Raw genomic sequence first — 26,794 nt, 5'->3', positions numbered from 1 at the left:
TGGTATTAAAAACTACTTTGCTGTGACTCAGGAAAACTTTATTAGAATAAAAAAATCACAAAAAAGAATCTGGCAGTCTCTTGACTTGGTACAAAAGTTTAAAAGATTTCAAATGTCTTAAATCTCTCACTGTCCAAACATCTGGTGACAGGAAAGTAAGGAAAATTCTGTCCTCATAAAGTAGATTGGAAGGTGATGGTAAAATGCTTCCTCTGTTCAAAACAGGAAAAAAAAAAAAAAACTTTGCCAAATCAGTTCTAACACTTAGGCAACCACAGTCCCCACTTAAACTGGACATAAAGCAAAATAGCATCCTATCCCATTCCCTTCAGGCAGGGGTGATTGCCCTCCCAAACTATTAGCAGGTCAAGAAAAAATAACAACTCTTTCAAAAAGTCAATACTCTTTTCTTCTCTTCTTCTCTCTCAAGGAAAAGGTCCCTCTAGGATTGTGAGGGCAATAGTAAGAGTACAGTCCTTGTTTCCACAATTCTGCAAGCTGTGGGGTCTACTAGGATCCACCAGAAACACAGCACTCCTCTCTGTCCAAGACCAAAGCTACAACTAATCACATATTGTATATACTAAGCCAGAATTTTATAGGCAGAGCCTGACCCAGCACCCTAGGTGAGGAAAACTCTTAGGATTGGTCCAAAAAGTACCAAAAACTCTTTCTAAGATGGAAAAAGGAAAACAAGTGGTAAGGGGACAAAATCGCCCATACATCACCTAGAAGCTAAACATTTTATGACTGGGTTTCCCAACCCCATCCTAGAGGCACACCTCACTTAACCAGTCTGATTTTCAAGATATCCATAATGAATATGCATTAGATATATTTGCATATATTGTAAATCCTGTATGCAATTTTTTTCTAATGCATACTAATTACAGATATCCTGAAATTCAGGCCGGTTAGATGTGCCTCCAGAACAGGAATCGAAACATTGCTTTATACATTGGCCTTATGGTAGTATATTACTGAAAAAAAAGTTTTGTTTTGTTTTCCAGGCGTGGGGGATTCAGCATGACATTGTTATATCGCCTCCTGATATGTAAAAAGATTCACCTGAGCTATCACATTTAACTGTAAGGATCTTGTCAGCTCCCTACTAGAGTGTAGTCAGGAAATACCATTAGTGTGGGGAGAGACATAACAGTAACCTTGTGTGCTTACAGCTCTCCCATGTGGAAGGTAGTAGTGGATATATCCCTCTGGTTTATAGAGCCTGACCACCATTTTACCTCATGGATTCCCTGTTTGATTTTTCAGAGGTAGCTTGTGCTGTTCTCTAATTTTTCTATAACTTGACTTTCTTTCTCCATGGAGCCTTTTTATTTTGATGGGAGTCTCCCAATCCACCCTAATTGTATTCAATTAATTTATTTAAGTTTGGAATACTCAGTAACTTGGGACTCAGTTAAGCTAATTTAATTTCTGCTCTACATTTTTATGTGAATGGAAGAGCTTCCCTCCACACAAGAGGAACCTGTATTATCAAGATCAAAGGAATAGACAACTTTCAGCCATTCTGAGAGGAAGAAAGAAAAAGGGGAGAGAGGAGAGGAGTTTGGACCCCATTCAGGGTGCAAGAATATCTACTGCAGATTTGGAGAAGAGGAGTAAAAAGTATCATCCTGATACTGAAAAAGAGATGAGGAGAAGGACTTGTGCCATTCAGGTACAGGGAGGAGACTGAACAGTAATAGGAGACAACATGGAGGAGGTAGCAGAAAAATGGCCCTGTAAAATGAATTCCATCTTTGATACTTTGCCTATATTGGGAGGAAACCATCAACTTGCCCTGTGCCCATGGGAGGGAAGAAATCAGTAACAAAGAACTAAATCAATTGGCTTTATCAGCTTAAGCTTTATACAAGTGTTATGATTCAGGAAGTGGACCCCTGTTCCCAGGTAGAGTCAGCGCTACCAAAAGGAAGTCAACCCTCTTCGATCTCTACCATCAGTTGGCAAGGCCTGCTGATGTAGATGTTAGATGAAGGCTTCACCCTGGAAGCTTGTGATCCCCCCAGGAGGAGCCCATAGGGACACAGCCGCTGGGATTTAGGAAACTCCCTGAAGATTGAAGATAGTCTGGATGCAGGCGCCTCCTGCAGGTCGTGGGTTCCAGGCAGCTGGCGCCTCCAGCAGGTCGTAATCAGTCCGGGAGTAGATGTCGAAGGATAGTCCAAAGCTGGTCCAAGGTTCGAAGTCCAGAGAGAGGTCAAGAGCTGGTCCAGGAGCAGACGGGAGAGCAGTCCGAAGCCAATCCAGGGGCTCCACAGGAGAGCAGTCCGAAGCCAGTCCAGGAGCAACACAGGAGAAGGGTCCAAGCCAGTCCAGGTCAACACCAGAAAATCATCACCACCGGTCCAAAGGTCAGAAGCCAAAGAATCAATCCAACGAGGTAGAGAAGCAGAAGTAGGATGAAGAGCAGATCCAGGAACACGGAACACAGGAACCATGACAATTTCCTGTCATGGCTCCTTTAAATTTTCTCTTCAGCCGCGCGCGCGGATCTTAGCAGAGGGGGAGGAGTCAGCCCGGCAGAGAGGAATCATGCGGCTGGGCTTGGCAGCGGCAGTGGCAGTGGCCACGAAGAAAGCAAAAGAAAAGGCTGCCTGCCACAGCAGGCGCCTCTGACTAGCCCGACACCTCGGGTAAGGTTTAGTGTCGCTGCGGCCGCCGGCCCGACCCTGGTCGTGGCCTGCCGCAGCCGGCGGCCATGACACCCAGCCCCAGACACAGACTGCCGCGTCCGGCGGTTCTAACTACAGTGCTCAAGAACTTTAAATTGGGAAGTGAGTGAATGCAGGGAGAAGGGCCTTGAAAGAGATATTTCCTCCTGTGCAGGAAACCCTGGAAATGCATCTTGTTGTATGATAAAAGTATTTTATGTAAAATATAAATTTGAGATATAGCCTCTGGAGATATATCTGCGTTCAACCATCACAGGGGTAACATAATTATATTTAACAAAAAATATTTTAATATGTAGATATATTTATTAATTTGAAGAGAAATTTTCAGAGTACATTTTTCTGCTGAATTTATTTTGACAGTCTATGAAACTGATCAATAAATCATAATTATTCTACAGCTTTGTCAGTTTGAAAACTTGCTCTAGGCAGTTCACTTTATAAAAAGTGCAAATATTTCCTAAGTTGCATAGCGATTCTTGTGTTCCTGACATTTTCCAAAAAGCCTCTGTGAAGTACAATATGCTCTTATAAAAGTCCAAGTGTATAATATCCTTACTGATTTCATTGTCAATGGTTTGATTCTCACCCTTTGTTTTGGGGATATAGATGGCAAATATCTCCAGATGTCATAAGAAATATTTGGGGGTAGTTAAAAAGATATTTGGTACAAGTCCAAAAAAGGGGTTGTTTGGACATATGAGAAATGCAGCTACTATAGACAGTCCATTATTTCTCTGCTCCATCAGTGCACGGACCCAAAAGGAATTACGAAACCATACATATATGTGACCTTTAGTTGCCTTCCAGATCTCTCAGCTACAAATATATTTATTCTTGCCAAAGGCTGGACTATCTCCGGAAGGTCCCTTGCTGCAGCCATGTAGCTCCCTTTACATTCTATAAAGAGTGATTTTGACAATATTTTCTTCTCATGAACAAAATGGGAAATTGATGTAAAATAACCATTGCCATTTTATTATACCATATGCCCTGTCAAGGCAACATGAAAATCCACCTACTCCATGTAACCCACCCCAGGCAGATATTCCAAAATAGGGGTCCAGGGGCAAACACCTCAATCACATATCACCTGCTCAGTTCCATTAAAGATGTCAAATCATTCTGAGTGTCCAGAATTCCTTGAGAGGCGAGGAGATAAACGTCTAGACCCAGATGCATTGCTTAACTCCTAAGAGCCATTTAAGTCCATGATAACTGCACTAATGATCTCAGGAAGATAGATAGCAATAATAATCATGCTGGAAGCAGGTCTAGTTTCCAACTCAAATTTACTGATAATTGATGGAAATGGAATGAAATTTCTTTACAGATGTTACGGTCCACTTGATTCGCATGTTAATTTCTCAATAAATTTGTGACCTCAATTTTCGAGCAAATGTCTTTAGACATTAAAGCCAATTTCTTTAATAATTTAGCTCCAACTCGCCAATCAATGAAATTAGGTCAGTGATGGTGAACTCCAGTCCTCGAGAGCTACAAACAGGCCAGGTTGTCAGGGTATATACAATGAATATGCATGAAATAGATTTGCATACAATGGAAGCAGTGCATGTAAATCTTTCACATGCATATTCATTGTAAATATCCTGAAAATCTTGCCTGTTTGTGGCTCTCGAGGACTGGAGTTCATCATCACTGAATTAAGTTTTGCTCCATGCCATTGTGAAATAGGAAGATATGTATCCCCTTTACTTAAATGAATGTTCAGTCCCCATTTCTCAGATCTCTTTGGTAGACCTCTCTGTTCTCCTTCATTCCCTGTTTAGCACCTAGGAGTGGTACTGTCCCACTTCTATTCTCCTGTGACAATTTTATTTAAAATGATGCACATGCACCTGGCTTGTGCCTCTGGTCATCTCTCCCTACCCAGATGTAGATTTAGATTAGATTTATTTAAATTTATGAATTGCCTAATCGCAAAAAGGTCTATGATGTGACTCTGTTGAGTTTGGCGATCCGCAGGTCTTCTCCATTAACAGCCACTCTTACCTCTAGGCCCAGACCACAAGCATTGACCCCCGACACCACAAAGGAATGGCAGTGCAGCCGAATGGCAGGCCACCGCACTCCTCCAGGCCCCGATGCCTCTAACGTGACTCATAGCAGGATGCCACCAACACTCTTCTCAGCCCTTCCTAAGCTAATGCATGCACCCAACAGCACCAGATTTAAAGGTCCCTCAGTGCCCACAGATGACCTCATTGCCTTTGGCCTATAAAAAGGCCTTGCTTCTCTTCAGTCTTTGCCTTGGCAATAGGTCTCCTTCAGTCCTTGTAGTGTAAGCTGCCTCAGCATTCCTGTCAGCACTCCCAAGTTTCTGTTTCACTTCCTGGTCTTCATCTGGTCTTCAGTTTCAGTAGTCTTCGATGTCCTTGTTTTTCAGTTCTTCTGTTCAGTTCTCCAGTGTTTCAGTTCTTCTGTGTTCCACATTCCTCCTGTCATCTCCATGCCTCTCTGCCTGCCTATCCATCCTGCCTTCCGTTGGACATATTGTGAACATGGGGTAAAGTTGCTTGCTCTGGAGAGATGTGAACCCTTGGACAATGGTGCAGCTCAGGGAGGAGTCCCAAGACACACACCATGGGAGGCAAGACTGCCCAAGAACAGGCTGGAGCTAGAACAAGGCTGGACGTGAAACATCACAGGAACTGGTACAAGACAGGCTCAGACCTCCACTGAACCTACACGCACAAGTGACACCCAGCAATGCAATGCTGGTCTCAAGAGTAGCCCTACGGCCACCCGGTAGCCCTTCTGGACCTGCTGCTTTGGAACGACGACTGTGTGAGGCCACACAAAGGCTGAGGAGAGGAATATGACAGGACATGGAACTGAACAAAGATTCGAGGAACTTGAAAGACTCACTCAGACTCGAGGAACTTGGAAGACTCTGACAAAGACTCGAGGGACTTGATAGACTCTGACGAAGACTCGAGGAACCTGGAAGGCTCAGGTTCACATTTGGGATTCAGGCACTAGTACAGGGTGAGTACTGCCCAGCAGCGCACCCTACACAGCCGCCAGTGGCTGGTCGCGGACCACGCCAGAAGCAAAGCAGACTCCAGGCGAGAAGATGAAGACTTGAAGCTGGAAACATGACAAAGATTCAGGAGAGGCCTGCACAATGGCGTGCCCTACACAGCCTCCTGTGGCAGGTCGTGGAGCAGGCTGAAGCAGACCAGGCTCTGGCTTGAGTCTAGGGCATGGGCGGAAGCAGGAACAAGGATCTCCGAAGACCAGGAACAAGATTCAAGGATTCAAGCTCAGGATTCAAGGGTTCAATATTCAGGATTCAGAACTCGGATTCAGGAACAGACCTCGACATTAAAAGCAAGGGCCTTTCAGAGACTTGCACTGCAGATATGAAGACAGGCTTTGTGCCACAAAGCACCCTACACAGCCCCCCCCCATGAGCTGGTCACGGACTACGACGGTGGCACGCCAGGAAAGTGGACAAGAAGGAAACCTGGAAGCAGGACGAAGAGCCTGAGGCTGGAACATCAGGACCCAGACTGGAACATCAGGAACATGGAACAAGCAACAGAGGAGCTCCAATGAAGAACAGAAACGTCCACGAAGTCCTTCTTTCTCACTTTCTGCACATTGCATCTGGAATATCCTCTTCCATCGTCCCCGGAGAGGGGCTGCACAAGAAGAATAACCCCCACCTGCACCAGTGGGTATGAGTGTCAGAGTGGGGGGTTGCGGGTTGTTAGCGCCTCTGGGTAGATAATCCAAATGCCCTGATCCTCTCTTTTGTGGGTCCCTGTGGTTCCCACCGCACCCCTGGGAACAGGGTACAGTGCAGAAAATCACCACTCTACTGTAAACATTCAATTCTTTTACTATTAACAGGTAAGTAGAATGATGCATACAGCAATGATACAGCAAAAGAGGGGAAAATAATTATTACTAACGCGAGACAATAAGCAGAACAGTCACGAAATGGTCCAGTATTACTTGCTATTAAATCTAGCAACCTGCAACGTCAGCCATGACAATGATCAGCTTGAATTATCCATAGCAGTCTGTTGATTTGCCTGCTTAGACTGCACTCTGGAAAACTTTGTTTACCCAAAACTCTTAAGGGTAATTCTCACACCAGTGTATCAGAATGTGTTCTACTGTTCCTCTCATAGTCCCCAGTCCAAGAAGTGTATACCCCCCCTTAAAGCATAATCAATGAAGGCTGTATTAATTGAAATGTAGCAGAAGAGAGGCTCCAAATAAGGGGAAACACGCTGGTTCCCCACCCTGATGCAGGGAGTGAAAATTCAGGGCAGGTCTCTACTCGGTTAGTAGCCAACAGCGGTGTTTATCTGGCAGCTCGCTGATGTCAATATTGAAAGGCAGGGACAAAGAACAAAAGCATAACCCATTGTACTGCTGCTGCTGAACAATTTAGGGCTATGTAGCTGCAATGGGTCCTACAGGGGGTGGGGGGATGTAAACTCCCGGCTCCTGTAGTTGAAGCTCCTGGACTCTCCTTCTGCTGTGCACTCTGTCTCCTGGTAGCTATGGATGAAGTGGGGAGGGGGATCCTCTCCCAAGCACAGCTCTCTGATCTCTCTCTCCAACTGCTCTCCAACACTGATATCTCTCCACTCTTTCCTCTAGTTCCCTTAAAGGTTTAGATCAGCTTGGTAGATGGGCTCATTACCCAAAAAACGCAGCACTGATTCCTCTTGCCTTAGGCTTTTTTTTTTTTCTTCTTTTCTTTTCTGATTGGTCTGAAGTTCTCATCCTGTCTCCGGGTAATGAGCTGGCTCCCCACTGGCTCATGATAGTAACTGAACTTCCTGTGCTGGCTGGTTTCTGCAACAGTCTCATGCTGGATTTAAACTGAAACAATTGTCACCAGTCCAGTTTTTTGTTTGTTTTTTTTTTTGTTTGTTTACACTATACATCCCTGTGCCAGGTAAGGTCAGGAGGGCAGGGACCCAAATCAGGCAGTCCGGCCATATCTGTCTCAAGTGTGAACAAGACAGAGTAAGTAAGAGATACTGTGCCACCATACCTAGTTACATACAGGTCGATACTCTAAGGCCGCGGTAGAAAGAGTGCGGCAGTGCCGGGCGCACCCTCGTTCCCCGCTCGCACAGTTCTCTTCACATACCGCTCGATACTCTATTCAAATTGCTTGCAAATGCAAACCGAGTCCAACCCGTGCTCAACGCGCGTCCATGAAGCGAAACCCCTTTTACTGTATAGGTGGAATATTCAGCGCCTATACAGTATCCCGGGGTGCGCTGGTACCTGTCATTTCAAATGTCATTTCAAGTGACATTTGAAATGACAGGTACCAGGAAGTGGATGGTTCCCCCCCCCCCTCCCGAAGCAAGGCGCAGGGCGAAAATTAAAACAAAAGGGAATAAAGTGTAAAAAAAAAGTAAACTTACTGGCGGGAGCCGGTGGGCGCGCGTTCGATCAGGCGGCGGCGGGCGGGTGGGCGCCCATTCATCCAGGCAGCGGCGGCAGGAGCCAGCAGGTGGGTGGGCGCGCATTCGATCCAGGCGGCGGCGGCGGGAGCCGACGGGCACCCGTTCATCCAGGCGGCAGCGGCGGCGGGAGCCGGCGGGCATGGGGGCGCGCGTTCGATCCAGGCAGCGGCGGGAGGGTGGGCGCGCGTTTATCCGGGAGCCGGCGGGCGGGTGGGCGTGCATTCATCCAGGCGGAGGGAGCCGGCGGCGAAAGCGGCCTCCGGCAGCCCCCGCCGGCAGTGAATGAATGCGCGCCTATGCGACCCGTGCGATTTCGGCGCACCTGTGCGACCCATTCGATTTTGGCGCTCAAGGTGTGACGTCACGACGCTTGACGTCGCCTTGAGCGCCAAAATCGCACGGGTCGCACAGGCGCGCCGAAATCGCACGGGTCGCACAGGCGCGCATTCATTCACTGCCGGCGGGGGCTGCCAGAGGCCGCTTTCGCCGCCGGCTCCCTCCGCCTGGATGAATGCAAGTCCACCCGCCCGCCGGCTCCCGGATAAACGCGCGCCCACCCTCCCGCCGGCTCCCGCCGCCGCCTGGATGAATGCACGCCCGTGTGGAGATGGGGGATTCGGAAAGTGACAAGGTATTTATATATATATATATATATATAGCAACTTTAGCATTTTATGAGAACTGTAATTTTTTTTGTAAGCCGCTGTCAGCTCCCATACGGAACATGCGGGATGAAATAATTTTTTTAAGCAAATAACTAATGCAATCGGAGTTCCGTGCAGCATCGTTCATGCAAAAAGAAGGGCTGAATGCAGTTTGAAAGCGGGTTAGTATATATGGAGGTTGTCCATGGTGCAGGACTAACACCAGGTAGAGGGTAGGCGGTAAACTAACAGGCTAAGGACGCGGCAAAATAGCGGGTTACAAAGGAGATAATCGGAGCGCGCGTCACAGTATCGGAGGGAATAGCTAATTCCTTCACTAAATAGCTAATTCGTTCATTTACATATCATATACATGCTGGGTGCGGAAAGGGTTATGCGTTGGTTTCAAGAAGCGCTAAGGACGAGTGAAACTGGAGACTGTATCGCAGGATCGCTTTATGCGTCCCAATTGTGCGCCCGCAGCGAGTTGCAGACGAAGAATCTCCAACCGCACTTTACAGTATAGACCTGATAATTGGTTAGGATGAAGAGGCCTGGATTTAGGAATAGGCAACAAAGACACTTGCCTCCAGTGCTAAATGTTAATAGGTGCCAAAGTGTTGCCACCACAGCCATGCTTCTATCTGGGCCTGCTTCCAAACCACTTATTAAAGAGGCAGTGGCTTGATCCAGCAGCAGGGAATCCAGCCACCAATCACACGCTCAGGATCCTGTGGTGGCCTCCCTCTTCCTCCCACATGGGCTTCCTAATACTATGGAAACCTGTGCAAGGAGTGGTGCTGCCACAGGGCCTTGCATGCACGGCAGGCAGCTGGAAGTCCCATGCTGAATTTCGTTTGCAGAGTTGTTGCAGCTGCTGCTGGATCAGGTTGATTTAGGACAGCTAGTTGATCGAACAGAGTTGTCAGAGTGAATGTAGCCAGTCAGCACTAAAAAGCCACGCTGACCAGTTAAATCAAAAACCTGCTTCTGGGAGCTCTACCAGGGCCACCCATTTTCTAATCAGTTAATTTTGTGTGCCCTGTGAATTTGGAAAGAAAACTTGTGAAAATATTATTACTTCTACATTTCATGTATTGTACTATCAAAGTCCTCTTTTGTGTTTTCTCTTTCAGAAGGTATGGTTACAGCTGTAGGATCAGGCAGAGACTGTCGTCAGGCAGGGGATGCTTGCAACAGTGACCCCAGCTGCAGCTCCAAGTTCCGAACTCTCAGACAATGCATTGCAGGCAATGGCGCCAACAAGCTGGGGCCGGATGCAAAAATCCAATGCAGGAACACTGTGACTGCACTCCTGTCCAGCCAACTGTACGGCTGTAAATGTAAACGTGGCATGAAGAAAGAGAAGAAATGCCTTAGCATTTACTGGAGCATACATCACACTCTGATGGAAGGTCGGTCAGAATAAGTAGTCTCCTTCTAAGACTGTTTTCTTGAAGTAACAGTGCCATAACCGGAAATGCATGGAACTAACATTTTCCCAAAAACATTTTTCTCAGACATTAGGAACATTCAACACTGAACAAAATTCCATAGTTCTTAGCCTCCCAAATCAATCAGCAAGTCAACATTGAAAACATTTATAAGACGTAGTATCCTTTTTTCTTACTTTTAGAGGAGACTATGTAATTAGTAGTCTCTGTAATGGAGCATAGCATCATGCAGTATAGCAGAAAATGGTGCTAGATGCCAGTGTGCATATAGGTCATTATGAGTACATGTACAGCATATACACACACACACACACACACATACATATATATGTAAAGAGGTATAAAGTTAGTTAATTTTATAGCTAGAGAGATAGAAATACGGTATATACAATTGTCATTAATTGCCACTGATCACTGGGAAGTCAGAGGAGTTTGCCTTACAAGTACCAAATGAGATGCACAAAGATTCAAGAATGTACCCAGTGCTAATAGAAGACCTTGCTCATAAATCAAAAGTCCTTCTTTTGTGCATGAGTTTGGACATTGTTCAGGTCATAAATAGAAGAAAGTACCCTGAATTCCATTAAATGGAAGAGCACATATCTGAATCCAAGAAGAAGGAGCTATTGGAAGCCAATCTGTGTTAGTCAAGAAAAATATATAGCTGTATTTTGGACAGACCTATCATAATTCTCAGTAATAGCAACCTGATGGTACTGCCTGCTTTTGCAGAGAAAGCCCTCCACAGAGGAATGAATGAAAAAGTATAATGCTTCTTTTGCTAGTCGATTTCTTTGACCCAGTAGTTCCTCCTTCTCCTATTTCTTCCAGTTCAATTGGAACCCCTTGAGCCTTCATTCTCAACTACTGAGGATTTTTCCCCTTTTCAGTAGATCCTCCCAGTCTCTCATTGCAGCAGTGGTCCTAAGGCTGGGAGCCATGTACCAGGGCTCCTTCCAGAACCCTCTATCGGCTCTAAAACCAGCCAACAGGGGTTGCCCTTAACAATGACCACCTCTTCCTCCCCACCCCCTGCCCCAGGCTGCGAATGCTGCCTCCACAGCATCCACAGCCCTGACAGTTCTAGCATGCCAAAGATCTGATCCAGGAGTCATGGCAGCAGACAGCTCTGTCAGTGTGCTAGATGATTTTGTCTAATCTTAAACAGCAGCTCAGGACATTGGACTTGGAGTATTACATTTTGTGTACCAAAATAGAGAAGACAGTGATTTAACCACAAATCTGTGGCATTTATACAGCATTTTGATTTTTTTTAAACTCTACTTCATTATCAAAACCTCTAAATACTACACACAGTTTTTGTATTTAAATTATTTTATGGCATGCATAGAAACACTACCCCTCTGGGTTTATAAAAAATGGATTACTAGCCCTGTTGGGAATGCCTGTCAATTGTCTGTGCATGGTTTTGTGTTTTTTCTTGCTGGAATTCAGCTTTGTATGGGATACAATTGGGCTTTTTTGTGGGATTCCTCAGCACATCACCTGGGCTTAAAGCCCTTATGTATAACATGAATACTAAAGTGAAACTATTTTGTATGAATGAAATAGCCTGTAATGGTTGAGGGTGGGAGTGGACGCTATTATGTGTTGTATTAGCTGTGCATCACAATCCAGGAACTCTTTTAGTATTGCTTGGAAACAGGGTTGTCTTAAGTTTGCCAAGGTAACCCAAGTCCAACCTTCATTTTGCAAAGAAGGTTGGACCATTTTATAGCATGGACAAAACAGGTCCATGCTATAAAGCTATATTTAACATACAAGTTTTCTTGAATCATGTAAAATGCATGAAACTATTTTACAAACACTAATTTAGATAGCCTTAAATCATGTGGGGTTCCTTACCGAGCTATATGCAAAATTGGCTTATGTTTTTCTGTATTTAATATTAACATTCATCTCTGAAGAAAAGAGCACGTGATCTCTGCTTAACAAACAGAGGAGGTTACTAGTCTAAGGAAATCCTTTCCTAACAGAGACAAAATTCTATACAGCTTTTGCAAGGCAGCTTTTTTAACTGAATTAAGGACAACCTACTGGACTGTTTATGTAGTTCACAATGGTGAGATGAAAAAGACAGTTTTAATTTCTGTTTATCATCCATTGCTCGGTTTCTCTCCTTTCGTCTTTCCATTTGGTTTTCATCAAAGAGCCATTCTGCATTAACTGCAGTATTTTCCCTGCGTTCCTCTCATCATCCCTGACCTACTGCATTATATTCATCACTCTTTTGTGGTCAGGAGGACTGTATGAAGTTCCCTTCAAATCTATTTTTAGGTCAACCATAGTAACAAAATAGATGACATCAGAAAAAGACTGCTTGGCCCATTCAATCTGCCCAGTTATTCCAGTCTGTACCTCAAGGATGTACAAACTTCCAATTGTAGAAGTTTGACCAATTATAGGATATCACTCCTTATTGTTTGCTTCCTCATTGGTTCTCTACCATTTTGGGTAAATGAGCATACAAGACTCCATAATTAATCCAAATACCCAGCCTACATGCCCCCACTCCATTCCACCCTACCTCCATGTTATACCAGCAAGCTTTATAATAATCTAAATAGCTACTAAAACTACTGAGGCTGTTGCAAGAGCATACAGTCTACTAGGTCCTCTGCTGGCACTGACCCATTTAGTTTCTGAGAAGTTGTAACTGGCTGGTACCAATTTCACTACCCCATGGTCTACAGCAGTGGTCCCCAAACCTGTCCTGGAGGGCCACCAGCCAGTCGGGTTTTTGGGATATCCTCAATGAATATGCATGAGAGAAAATGTACATGTTATGGAGGCAGTGCATGCAAATTTTCTCTCATGCATATTCATTGAGGATATCCCAAAAACCCGACTGGCTGGTGGCCCTCCAGGACAGGTTTGGGGACCCCTGGTCTACAGTATCATTAGGTCATGCTTCTCTCATAGTGGAGAGTATAGCCTAGTGGGTAGAGTGGCAGGCTAAGAACCAGGAAAGCTAGGGTTCAAATCCTGTTTCTCCCATTGATACTCCTTGTGACGTTGCCTCAGGTGCAAACTTAGGGAGTCATTTACTAAGCATTTTTCCCATAGACACAAAATGGAAGAAAACTTTTAGTAAACAGGTCCCTAGATTGTAAGCCCCTCTGGGGAAAGGAACTACTTACTGTACCTGAATGTAACTTGCCCTGAGCTTGGATTTGGGAATGTGAGTAATTAGATCTGAATCCCTTACCCTCCCCTTTATTGTCGTTATCACCTCTGCCCTTGAGGAAATGAAGACTGGGTTATTTGCAATACTGCAACCTTTTAACTCTGTCCTACCACTGTCATGGAACCCTGGGCCGTTGGCAGGCTGACAGGAGGACATGCACTGCTTATCTTCCTTTTCCTGGCTCAACATCCTCTTTTTTAATGTTGCTCTTCAGTACTTCTCAATTTGACTTATCGGTTGGAATGTTTTCTTTCAGGGAAGTGCCAGAAGCCGAATTATTCTTTTCGAGGACAGGTATAGTAAAGCGAAAGTTGTATGTAAGAAGGGGAATTTGGGGGTACCCAAGAGGCCTTGCATGAGCAAGAAAAAATGGTGCTCAGTGTTGTAGGGGCCATTTTTAGCTCAGACACACTCTGCATTTCATTAATTTAGTAACCTGGATGCAAAAGCTCATTTTAGGGGCCGATGCAATAACGTTTGCCCAGCCTAATGCACAGGTTAATGCATTTTGAATATGCTAGACTAGCACTCAATACAATAAGTTGTTTAGCGTGTCCAAAACACAAGCCTAACCAAATGTGTAGCTGATAGCGCCCATCACATGTAAATTCCATGTAGAGGGGGCTATTAGCTATTACCACCCCACCCCCCCATGCAGAAAATCGCTGGGTGCCCAATGCACACTTTTTAATGTGACAAATTTAACTCCAGCCCCAGAGGTGGCATAAAGTCAATCTGCAAGTTAGGAGCTCATTAGAAATTTAAAAATATGGTCCTTTGTGGTTCCTCCTACTTGGTATCATTGCAACACTTAAATTTACTGCTTGTGGTGTTGAAAAATAAATGTATATTGGCTTGATTAAAAACAAAAAATCTTTGGACGCACAGTTTAGAAGCCCATAGCAAGGGGTGCTTAGTATGAGCATCTTCAGCAAACTCAGCAAAATTGGCCAGAAGAAGCAGGATAAATCTGACGCTCATATTGAGCGCCTGTTGCAATTGTGGGCTCCAGAAGCAGTTGAGCACTAGGGATGCACAAGATTCCCCTAGCGCGTCCTTTTTTATGCAGCCCCTCATTTAAATAATGCATCAGGCACCCGGGGGATGTGGTTAGGAAGCACCGTTTACAACACACTTTTTATTGCATCAGCCCCTTAGTATTCTAGAAGCTTCCAAATTTAACTCAGCTTAGTACATAGGTCTCTATGTATGCTTCCATGAACGCAGGTGAAAGGTCACCAACTGACAGAAAATAATTGTAACCGATTGAACAGGAACAATCACAAGGAGCCAAAGCATTGATCACATTAAAGTTATCAGTTGGCAAATCTTTTTTCCACTGGAGTACCTGATTTGATTAGGCTAGCTTGTCTTTTAAATAGGTTAGTTTATTTATTTATTTAAAATATTTATATCCTGCATATTCAAAACTCTATGCAGTTTAATATAAATACATTCATAATAAACTCTTTAAAAAGACAGAACTAGCAAAAATTAAAAAAATTAAAAAATATACTATTGTTATTATTATTGCTATTATTATTATAACGCTCTACCAACCGTGATAGTCACATCGTGGCAAGTGTTTGCTTAGCTCCTGGCTGCCACACTGCCACTGCCAAGGACGCCATAGGCGGTACCCCTGCAGCAGGAATTTCACTCCAGCACACATCTATGATGTCAGCCAGCTGGCACTTGTTGCCTCGTTTCTGATTCCCGCCATTCCTTGCCTTCAGTCCCTGTCTGTTCATCCAGTTTCTGTCTGCCTTTTCTACCTTGTCACCTGCCCCTTCCCTGTCCTCCTATGGTTGACCTTGATTGGCCTCCGCCTGCCTCGACCCTCTGCCTGGATAGTGCTATGTGCTCTGTCTTTCTGACCACCACTCGGCTCTGTGGACATTCTCCTATGTCCTGCCGGCTTCAGAACCCTCTTCCCCCACGCGGGGAGAGATTGGTACAGGTGAAGCCAACCTACTTCACTTCAGCCTGAGGTATGCCTGCTACTGCCACCTTTGCAAACTGTACAAGGGCTCACAACCCCGAGCATGACAATTATTCATTACTTATATTTTTCTTTAGTGGAGAAAATGGTTAAATCTTCTTGAGAAGTGGGTTATCACATTAAATTCCTCAAAATCATACTGAATATTTTTATCAAAGGATTTTCACCAAAGGTGTAATCCCTGGCCTGAGGTCCTCACTGAGGAGTCCATGGACCACCTTCAAAGCCATGGGCCTAAGACATTCAAACTTCCCATACAGTTCTTAAGACCTTCTCTGAGTTCCAAGACTCTGTGTTGGTGGGGGGAGGGGGGGAGAAGAGACTTCTCTTCAAGGCCCTGAGCATTGTTAAGACATTTTTTGCATACAGCAGCAATAATCACACTGGAAACTGATTGTGATTTCCAACTTTACTGACAATGGTTGGTGGAATAATGAAAATGCCTATTTACAACTTCTCATGCAATCCAATCCATTTACATGTTTGGATTTTCAAAAAATATCTTTCACATTGTAACTCTTAATGCATCTTTTAGTCCATTCCTGATCCTTGCCAATTATAAAGGTAATTTAGAAGTTCCCTCACAAATGTCAGGATGCAGGCAGATACCCCATAAAGTCCCATATTGCACACCTTTCTCCAGATGAATAGAATGTCATTCTTTCATCCCAGTGCAATGTTCTTTCTTCACTATTCACGTAATCTTCAAAGGTTGATGGGTCTCTCAGAGTGAGAGGTTTCTATTCTCCTTTTAGATGACAACACTCAGTCTCTGGGCCCTTTGCAACTCAGGCAGAGGGTAAAAACAAACCGGTTTTCAAAAGGCAACCTAAAATGAACCAAGAAAGGTGGATAGAACTTCTTCATCCAAACAAAAGGAGGAAAAGTTGAAACTTTTAAAATGGAAAAAAGGAACCTTTTCTTCTATCTATACCCCAAGTTTATTTCCAAGAAACCCAAAGGTCCTCTTCCCAAAACAAAAGAGAGGAACAAGCATGAAAACATGCTGCCTCTGGAAAGGACACCTCAAAATCCACACCTACATAATGTGCCTTGGGTTTTTAAAGGCAAGTAGAGAAATAGTGGATGCCCTACTGGGGCTCTGTTCAAACAAACAGTAATAGAACCCACAAGGGAAAATGCGATACTCGACTTGGTACTCACTAATGGGGAAAATGTCTCTAATGTCCGGGTGGGAGCCCACCTCAGCACTAGTGATCATCAAATGGTACTGTTTGATATCACAAATAGGATGCAAAGAAGTCACTTGAAGACCCAGGTTTTGAATTTAAAAAATATGGACTTTGTCGAAATGGGAACATACTTGGATATGGAATTAAAAGACTGGGAGAAAATGGGTGAAGTGGAACAACAGTGGGCCAAACTAAAAGGAGCAATTACCAATTACAAAGGCAATAAATCTATATGTTAGAAGAGTAAACAAAAGTAAGAGAAACCGATCTGGTTTTCAAAGGAGGTGGCTGATAAAATAAAAGCAACAAGAGCAACATTCAAGAAATATAAAGGATCCCAAAATGAGGAACACAGGGAAGAATATCACTTGAAACTGAGGGAGACGAAGAAGGAAATCAAGAAAGCTAAAAGTCAGGTAGAAGAAAGGATCTCCAAAGAGGTAAAGAGAGGAGAAAAAACATTTTTCAGATATATCAGAGAAAGAAGAAAGGTCCAAAGTGATATAGTGAAATTGAATGGTGACAATGAGCAATGTGTGGAGAGAGATGAAGAAAAGGCAGAAATATTAAACAAATACTTCAGTTTGGTATCCACTAAAGAAGACCCTGGAGAAGGACCTTTGCTGATTGACAAAACCATTGGTGGAGATGGGATGGATGAAACTCCATTTACAGAAGAGAATGTATGGGAAGAGCTAGGAAAACTGAAAGTAGACAAGGCCATGGGGCCGGATGAGGTACATCCCAGGATACTGAGGGAGCTCAGAGATGTGCTAGCAGGTCCGCTGCATGAGCTGTTCAATAGATCCCTGGAAAAAGGAGTAGTGCCGAGTGATTGGAGAAGAATGGTGGTGGTCCCGTTCCACAAGAGTGGGAGCAGAGAGGAGGCTGGAAACTACAGGTCGGTTAGCCTCACCTTGGTGGTGGGTAAATTAATGGAGACTCTGATGAAGAAAAGCATAGTGAACTATCTACAGTCAGGAGGATTGCTGGACCCCAGGCAGCATGGATTCACTAGGGGAAGATCCTGTCAGACAAATCTGATTGATTATTTTGATTGGATGACTAAAGAACTGCATCAAGGAAGTGCACTTGATGAGATCTACTCAGGTTTCAGTAAAGCGTTGATACTGTCCGGCATAGGAGGCTTGTGAATAAAATGAGAAGCTTGGGAATGAGCACCAAGTTGGTGGCCTGGATTATAAACTGGTTATCAGACAAAAGACACTGTGTGATGGTGAATGGAACCTACTCTGAGGAGAGACCGGTGTTAAGTGGAGTGCCACAAGGATTGGTCTTGGGACTGGTTCGGTTCAGTATCTTTGAAAGCAACGTTGCAGAAGGGATAGAAGGTAAAGTTTGTCTATTTGTGGATGATACTAAGATCTGCAACAGAGTGGACATGCCGGAAGGAGTAGAGAGAATGAGAAGTGATTTAAGGAAGCTTGAAGAGTGGGCAAAGAGATGGCAGCTGGGATTTAATGCCAAGGAGTGCAGAGTCATGCTTCTGGGATGCGGTAATCCAAAAGAGTTGTATGTGATGGGGTGTGAAGGGAAGTTGTGCATGGAGAAAGAGAGGGACCTTGAGGTGACAGTGTCTAGTGATCTGAAGACGGCAAAACAATGCAACAAGATGATAGCTAAAGCCAGAAGAATGCTGGACTGCATAGAGAGAGGAATAACTAGTAAAAAAAAGGAAGTGATAATCCCCTTGTACAGATCCTTGGTGAGGCCTCACCTGAAGTACTGTGTTCAGTTCTGGAGACTGTGTCTCAAAAAGGACAGGGACAGGGTGGAGGCGGTCCAGAGAAGGGCAACCAAAATGGTGGGGGGTCTCCATCAAATGACTTATGAGGAGAGGTTGAGCACCTGTTGCAATTGTGGGCTTCTAGGAAAAGTAAAAAGTCATGGGATAGGTGGTGATGCCCTTTCGTGGATTACAAACTGGCTAAAAGACAGGAAACAGAGAGTAGGATTAAATGGACAATTTTCTCAGTGGAAGGGAGTGGGCAGTGGAGTGCCTCAGGGATCCGTATTGGGACCCTTACTTTTCAATATATTTATAAATGATCTGGAAAGAAATACGATGAGTAAGGTAATCAAATTTGCAGATGATACAAAACTGTTCAGAGTAGTTAAATCACAAGCAGATTGTGATAAATTGCAGGAAGACCTTGTGAGACTGGAAAATTGGGCATCAAAATGGCAGATGAAATTTAATGTGCATAAGTGCAAGGTGATGCATATAGGGAAAAATAACCCATGCTACAGTTACACAATGTTGGGTTCCATATTAGGTGCTACAACCCAAGAAAGAGATCTAGGCATCATAGTGGATAACACATTGAAATCATCGGTTCAGTGTGCTGCAGCAGTCAAAAAAAGCAAACAGAATGTTGGGAATTATTAGAAAGGGAATGGTGAATAAAACGGAAAATGTCATAATGCCTCTGTATCGCTCTATAGTGAGACCGCACCTTGAATACTGTGTACAATTCTGGTCGCCACATCTCAAAAAAGATATAATTGCGATGGAGAAGGTACAGAGAAGGGCTACCAAAATGATAAGGGGAATGGAACAACTCCCCTATGAGGAAAGACTAAAGAGGTTAGGACTTTTCAGCTTTGAGAAGAGACGACTGAGGGGGGATATGATAGAGGTGTTTAAAATCATGAGAGGTCTAGAACGGGTAGATGTGAATCGGTTATTTACTCTTTCAGATAATAGAAAGACTAGGGGGCACTCCATGAAGTTAGCACGTGGCACATTTAAAACTAATCGGAGAGAGTTCTTTTTCCCTCAATGCACAATTAAACTCTGGAATTTGTTGCCAGGGGATGTGGTTAGTGCAGTTAGTATAGCTGTGTTTAAAAAAGGATTGGATAAGTTCTTGGAAGAGAAGTCCATTACCTGCTATTAATTAAGTTGACTTAGAAAATAGTCACTGCTATTACTAGCAACGGTAACATAGTTTTTGGGTACTTGCCAGGTTCTTATGGCCTGGATTGGCCACTGTTGGAAACAGGATGCTGGGCTTGATGGACCCTTGGTATGACCCAGTATGGCATGTTCTTATGTTCTTGTGACCTAAATATGTATACCCTGGAGGAGAGGAGGTGCAGGGCAGATATGATACAGACCTTCAGATACCTGAAAGATTTTAATGATGCACAATCGACAAACCTTTCCCTTTGGAAAGAAATTAGTAGAACTAGGGGTCATGAAATGAAACTCTAGGGAGGACAACTCAGAACCAATGTCAGGGAATATTTCTTCACAGAGAGGGTGGTGGATGCCTGGAATGCTCTTCCGGAGGAGGTGGTGAAGACAAAAATGGTGAAGTATTTCAAAGGGCATGGAATAAACACTGTGGATCCCTAAAGGCTAGAGGATAGAAAAGAAGAAATGAATACATAGGGGTAACTTGCTGATGTGGCAGTTATTACCCTTAACAAATAAGCCACAACTCCATTATTGCTCTCTGCTTCCAATGGCAGGGAGAAAGGAGGAAAAGAGAATTAATTATAGACAGCAAATAATGAGGACATTGAATTTTGTTGTCTGGGAAAAATAAACATAGGGCTAATTTGCTGATACAGCTGTTAATACCCTTAACCAATAAGACTGAAACTCTTGATGCAACTCCAATATTAGTCTCAATTCCAACATTACTCTCTGCTTCTATGGCAAAAGATAACAGGGAACTGGACTAACAGCAACCAACAAGGGCTGACTTTGATGGCCTGGGAAACTGATGAGAATGGGGGGAAAACTGATAAGAATGGGGAACTTGTAGTGCTCAGCAGAAACTACCATAAACTTGCTAGACAGATTAGATGGACCGTTGGTCCTTTTCTGCCGTCATTTTTCTGTTTCTAAGTTCTATATTTTCCCCACACAGGGGAGCTATAACTCAGCTAAATCTGACTCTTTTCTCTACCCACTTAGTTAATTGGTATGCTCCTTTAGTAGAGACTCAGAGCTTTCTTTATTGGCACATAAAGGAAAACAGTAAACTCTACTGCTTCCTCAAAGAATAAGCGAGATGTTGAATTTCTCTCAAAGACCTTCTGTATTGAGGGAAAGCAACCAGAATAATTTTACTCCTAAGAAATAATCTGGTTATTTGTTTAGAGTATATTTAAATAAGTAGTCGGATTACAACCTTTCAGGGAGAGGAGAATTTTAAATATCTATTTATTTATTTGAACTACGACATCCCTAATCCAGTCTTAAGGGTGGATTTACTAAGGCTTTTTTTCCAGGCCTGGATTTTAGTACAGGCCTACTAGGCCTGTTCCTAAGGTTGAAAAATGTGGGGGTGAAAAATCTCCTGCCCCCTCCCTCACCCCACAATTCTGCACTGTCCACTTCCGTCACCATTGCACCTCCCCCAGACCTCTGCTCCCAGCTTCAGTTGAGATCCTCACAGTGCAGTAAGCATATGGACTAAGCCTGCACTCATTTTCCCCACCTCCTCTGGGCCTCTAGGCAGACGACAGAGCCTGTGAGCGCAGGCTTTGTCCCCACAATTCTTCAGTATGAGATTGCAGATGGAGCTGGAAGCTGAAGTCTAGGGGCAGCACAATTTTCAGAGGTTTGCCGGGGGGGGGGGGAGGGGGGGAGTGACATAGCAACCGCATTGAATCAAGGTGGAAGTGGACCAAATCCTTCCCTGCTTTTCTCCCATTCTGAGTCTATGGGAAAAGAATTTTGTGAATCAGGCCCTTAGAAACAAGTGTGCAATACATTTTTATGGTAAAAAAAATGGTGTGCAATACATTTTTATGGTCTTTCCTGAGCAAGCAAACTCTGAGGTTAATTCACTTTCTCAAAATATTTAAGAAAAATATGTTACTGTTCTTTTGGTATCATCTACTATATTACTATTATGTTCATTACTTGATTTAGATTGATTATCGTAATAGAAATTGTCTTTTGTCTTCTAACAATGAAAAGATATATAAAGTAATACATAAGATATGGACTCCAGATTCCAATATTCTTTTACAGCTGTATTTAAATTTCAGACATATCTACCCATTCATATACAGCTTCAAAATCGGCAGCAAGTCTGCAAGTCAGTGTGAATGCATGGTTTTGAAACAGAACAATTTTTGCCCAGAGATTTAGGGTTTATTTTACTGTTTTCTTTTCCCCATAGACAAAGAAAGAGAAAAAAAAAAGCCTTAGCAAATCAGACACTTAGGGCCTAATTAACTAAGGCAAGGGTGGCCACTCTGGTCCTCAAGAGCCACAAACAGGCCAGGTTTTCAGGATACCCACAATGATTATGAATGAGATAGATTTGCATGCACTGCTTCCATTGCATGCAAATCTATCTCATGCATATTCATTGCGGATATCCTGAAAACCTAGCCTATTTGTGACTCTTGAGGACTGGAGCAGTGCCACTCCTGCACTAAGGTATTTCTCTCATTCTGGGTCTGTGGAAAAATGCCTTGATGAATTAGGCCCTTCATTTTCTTCAGCTTCTGGAAAATAAATTCTACATGGAAAATCATGCACTTCTTTGGCCCTGCTTTTGTGTGAAACTTAAATCTGGCCCTAAATCTTACGCCTTAAATTTGCAAAACTCTTGAGCCATGGAAGTGACAGAATATCTCGAGATTTTTTGTTTTCTCATGGACCTAACCCTGCTCTTGGCCACAAGGGTTACATTTTCTGCCTCATTCACAGCCTCCCTAATATTGTCCCTTTTTTTATACAACCCTACCTCCCTCAGAGGACATTATGCACACCTGCAAAAGGGTTATCAGGAGACTACTCTATGTGCTCCATTTGCTGATTTCACCATGGAATAAAGGCATGATGTCCAAACCAGTTGCACATCTTTGAAATGTATTTAAATAATTAAACAAAAGCAAGAAAGAGCCTTTTATGCTTTCTAACATATGGAATGTTGGAATGAACTCAATAAAAGGGATCACTGTCTGTCAGTCCAGTAATCTGTCTATAGGCACACAAATAAAGATGGGAATTCACCAAATTTGACATGCAGAAAGAAAATATGAATATCTTGGATGAGTTTGAAAACCAGAAACATCAGATCAGTATTTTCTGAGATCCCTGTCTCTCCCCCAAAAATCCCCATTACTTTCTATGGGAAACTGTTAGAAGCTGTTTAAACTGTTAGAATTCTAAATGTGACCCCCCTCCTACCTCACCCTTCTAACAGTTTGCCAAAGAGCAACCCAGGCAGAGGCAGAGACATAGGGACAATAACTAAAGCAACTAGCAATGGATGGCACAAAAAGGCACTTCCAAAGTACACCATACATCTCTCATGTACCCACTACATACACAAATATGTACCTCCCCCCCCCCTCACACACACACACACACACACACACACACAAACATGCAGCTACACATACAGCACATACACACACCTGCTCCCAGTACACCCACATTTATACCCCTCCCCACAGACAGGGAAAAGCTTCTCAATTCAGCCCCCCCCACACAATTGCCCCAACCACACCCATACCCCAAAACTCCCCTTACACACATAACTCCCACACATACACATAACCTACCCAACACTCATCCGTTCCCTAATACACACCCACATACATGCCCCTAAACACAAGTTCTCCACATACATCCAACTTACACACATACAACCCCCACCCTCAAACACCCACACTCCCTCATATCTGCAACCTACAGACATACAGCCAGACCCTCAAAAAATACATCCCACAAACCCCACACACCTCCAACTCACCCACTTTTCACACATCCATCCCCTTAGATACCCTTCATATTGCACACACCCAGACTACACACAGCCCTATCTCCCCCACATAATCACCTCCACCACCCACACTCATGCATCTATGAACACACACAGACATCCTCTCCACACACACATACCCGACCTCATACACCCACATCCTTCATTCCTCTGTACCTCACACACCCCTTCTACATATCTATGATGGAAAGCATTGCCAAAGTCATGCCTCTGCATGCTTTCTTATCTGTTATATAAATACTGAGTTCCTGCAAGCAAGGTTAGCTAGTGGAGTGGCTTACATTACAATAAATTACATTGTATTGTACTCAGGAAGATAACCATATCAGATAGAGCCAACCATACAAAATTATTTTTAATTAAATATATACATAAAAATTGTGTACATATATATCCACATTCAACATACACAAATCCTACTTGACAAACTGTCATTACAATTCTAACTCCTTTGGTATATATACATATATATTCCCAAAACTCATAGAACCACTGTCCCAAATATAAAGAACTTGTCCCTGCAAGGGACCCTTGTTTTGCTGTAGAAAACAGCTTCCTCAGGGGACTAAAACAATGAATTCACAAAGTTATACATGTTATGCCTATACCAATATACAAACATTCCACTATACAAATTGTCAAAGATAGACGATGGTGTGTGGTACGTCTCAAAGCATGCGGGACTGTCCCATTACAGTTCATAGTAAAATCCGGTAAGTGATGATTTAAAGTAATTTGATTTGGGTCTTCATGCTTGACATCTATGAAGAGCAAACAAAACACATAATATAGGTTCATTCCTCACATTTATAATAAAATCTAAATAATAACCCAAATGGTTTGAATTTTTACTCAGTACTTCAGCATACCCTTAAAATACCCTTCTCCACATAGCGCCACTCACACATCACCTAAAACGCCAAAACATTGAATCACAATAATGACATTTCATCAGTAGTCCAACGGCTCAGTGATCACAAATAAACTCACCCTATCCAAATCGTAACTTATTTGGGTGAGCTGTTCTAGAGCACCTCTGTTACTCCTACCCTCCATTTCAGAGGTCACCCTTCAACCCTCTGACTCTGTACTTAATCTGGGGAGTCCTTCTTGACCACCAACTCTCAATAGAAACCCACATCTCAGCTATGGTGAAGTCCACAATCTTTTATTCATGTCAACTTTAACAAATACATAACTTCTTTAAAAAAAAACCCCACAATCTAGCCACCATCATTCATTCCTTTATCAGCCACATTGACTATTTTAATTCCTTGAACCACAATATTCCACAGCACGGCCTCAAGAACCTCCAGTTGTTGCAAAACTGGACTTGGACCTTGCCAGAAGGCTTCTGGCAAGGTCCAAGTCCAGTGACCGCATGAATCCTATCCTGTATAAGCTCCACTGACTCCTCACTTAGGGCAGGATAAATTTAAATTACTTTATATTGTCTTCAAAAGTTTGAATCAAGCAACACCATGATACTTGTCTCAACTCTTGCCCACATACACTTCAGGAAACAGTCAGGAAAAATCTTTCCTGTCTTCCATCTCCCATGTTTTCGCTCCCTGTTTAATGTAACTTTACCTTCTACTTAGTTGTTAATTGGTTTCCCCTGTTCTATTGTAAACCAGTACGATAAGACCTCGTCTTGAGTATCGGTATAGTAAAAGAATTTAAATAATAATAAAATAGGAAACTCCAGTTCCCCGCAATAGATCCATTTATTTATTCTCCCCTTCACTATTTACAGGAAGGCCAGCCTGCATGAGGCTTCATGCATTCAACTGTTTCACATTCAGCTTTGTGGAATAATATCCCACGGGTCGTAGGCAAGAAAACCTGCTACTGTTCCTTTCAGAATTAAAAAAAAAAAAAAAAATAAATAAAAAAATGTGGCCGTTCTGCCAAACCTTCCCCTGAATCCAGCATCTCAGCCAATTTTACTACTAAGTATCCTCCCTTTACTATGAAACAATGTTCTACTTTATTATGTGCTGTGTTTGCTCATCTGATTGCTTGGTATCTTCCCAATACTAAGAGATCAGTGTGCACCAAGTATATATGGTTTTGCACTGTTTAATTCCCAATTTGTGTGTTTTATGCCACTCTCTCCACACACAACCATATATGTAATGTACTGCAGTTTGCATCTTTCTTTGTAATCCACCTTGTGCTTGTCCTAGGAAAAGGCAAAATATGACCTACAAATACATAAATTAATTACCATGCACAATTTACCTCTGACTGCAGAGGTATTGCATTATTGGCGTTTCTTATTAACATGTACAATGACATATGTTATTTATGTACATTACATTCAGAGTAAATTCATGGGGTTCTTTTTTTGTAGGTATGAATGTGTTGGAAAGTTCACCTTATGAGACATTCATCAGAGGATTTGATTATGTCAGACTGGCTTCAATCAGTGCTGGTAAGTTTCAGCTGCTTGTTGTACACTATATCCTGTACATACAGTTCAGTGTATTCTCAGTTCCTCTAACAGTAGAAAAAGATTTATTTTGGTAAATTTTCTGTTCTTTAATTCCTACTCAGTTATTTGGATATTATGTTAAAGGTGACTTGATCAGTTCAGCACATAAGGCTTCAGGAAGCTGAAATTTACTGGTTCAACACTGGGGCTAGCCCTAATAATCTCTGGAAAAAATCAAATAAAAGCTATGTTATAGGGTGTGTTATCCTCCTTAAGATTAAAGAGTGTCTTACCTTATCTAGGGTGTAGATTCACGTGCAACATCAGATAATATTTCTTTACTGAAAAGGTGGCTGAGTGCATGGAACAGACTCCCAGTGGAGGTGGTGGAGACAGAAATAGTAACAGAATTCAAAAAAAGCACAGAGGATCCCTAGTGGCAAAATAGTGAGGGGAAAGTAAGAACTGAGGTCTGTGCCATTGCACCAGGAGTTAGGGTGGGCAAACTAGATGGTTCCAATGGTCCTTATCTGCTGTCATATTCTGTAACAGTGCTAGAAAAGTGGATGGGATGTTAAACTACTGCAAACAACTCTCCCTTCACTACCACAAGAGCAGAAGCAAGAGGTGAAGTGATAAGGAAAAAACAACGAGCAACTTGTTGGGAAGACATGGGGTGGAGGGCTAGATACTGGATTAAGTAGGGGATCTTGTTGGGCCAGTGCAAGGGTATTAGGCGCCCTAGGCGAACCTTCTGCCTTGCGCCCACCCCCCTTCCCAGGCCCTGGCTCCAGCCTCATTCACTCAGTCAGGCCCTCTCTCTTACACAAACTTGGGGTTCCTTGTCTCATTCACACATGCACCCTTACACAGGCTTCCTCCCTCTCTCACTAACACCATTGCTCTCTCA

The 26,794-nt window shown here is 43.3% G+C and overlaps 1 protein-coding gene across 3 annotated transcripts in view; it reads left to right on the top strand.

The window, feature by feature from the left end:
* The window catches only part of GFRA4 (GDNF family receptor alpha 4), a 463,837-nt gene that overhangs the window by 301,147 nt on the left and 135,896 nt on the right, over positions 1–26,794 (top strand). For 2 of the 3 annotated variants that reach the window (XM_029594101.1, XM_029594083.1), the window contains exons 2-3: positions 9,945–10,223; positions 25,804–25,884. In XM_029594101.1, the coding sequence (XP_029449961.1) occupies positions 9,945–10,223; positions 25,804–25,884 (360 nt within the window). The remainder of the gene's footprint in view (positions 1–9,944; positions 10,224–25,803; positions 25,885–26,794) is intronic. The other variant, XM_029594092.1, reaches the window with a different exon arrangement.

This window comes from Rhinatrema bivittatum, chromosome 1 (assembly GCF_901001135.1).
Source record: "Rhinatrema bivittatum chromosome 1, aRhiBiv1.1, whole genome shotgun sequence".
In the NCBI taxonomy this organism is placed as follows: Eukaryota; Metazoa; Chordata; class Amphibia; order Gymnophiona; family Rhinatrematidae; genus Rhinatrema; species Rhinatrema bivittatum.
This window is presented reverse-complemented; position numbering and strand designations above follow the sequence as displayed.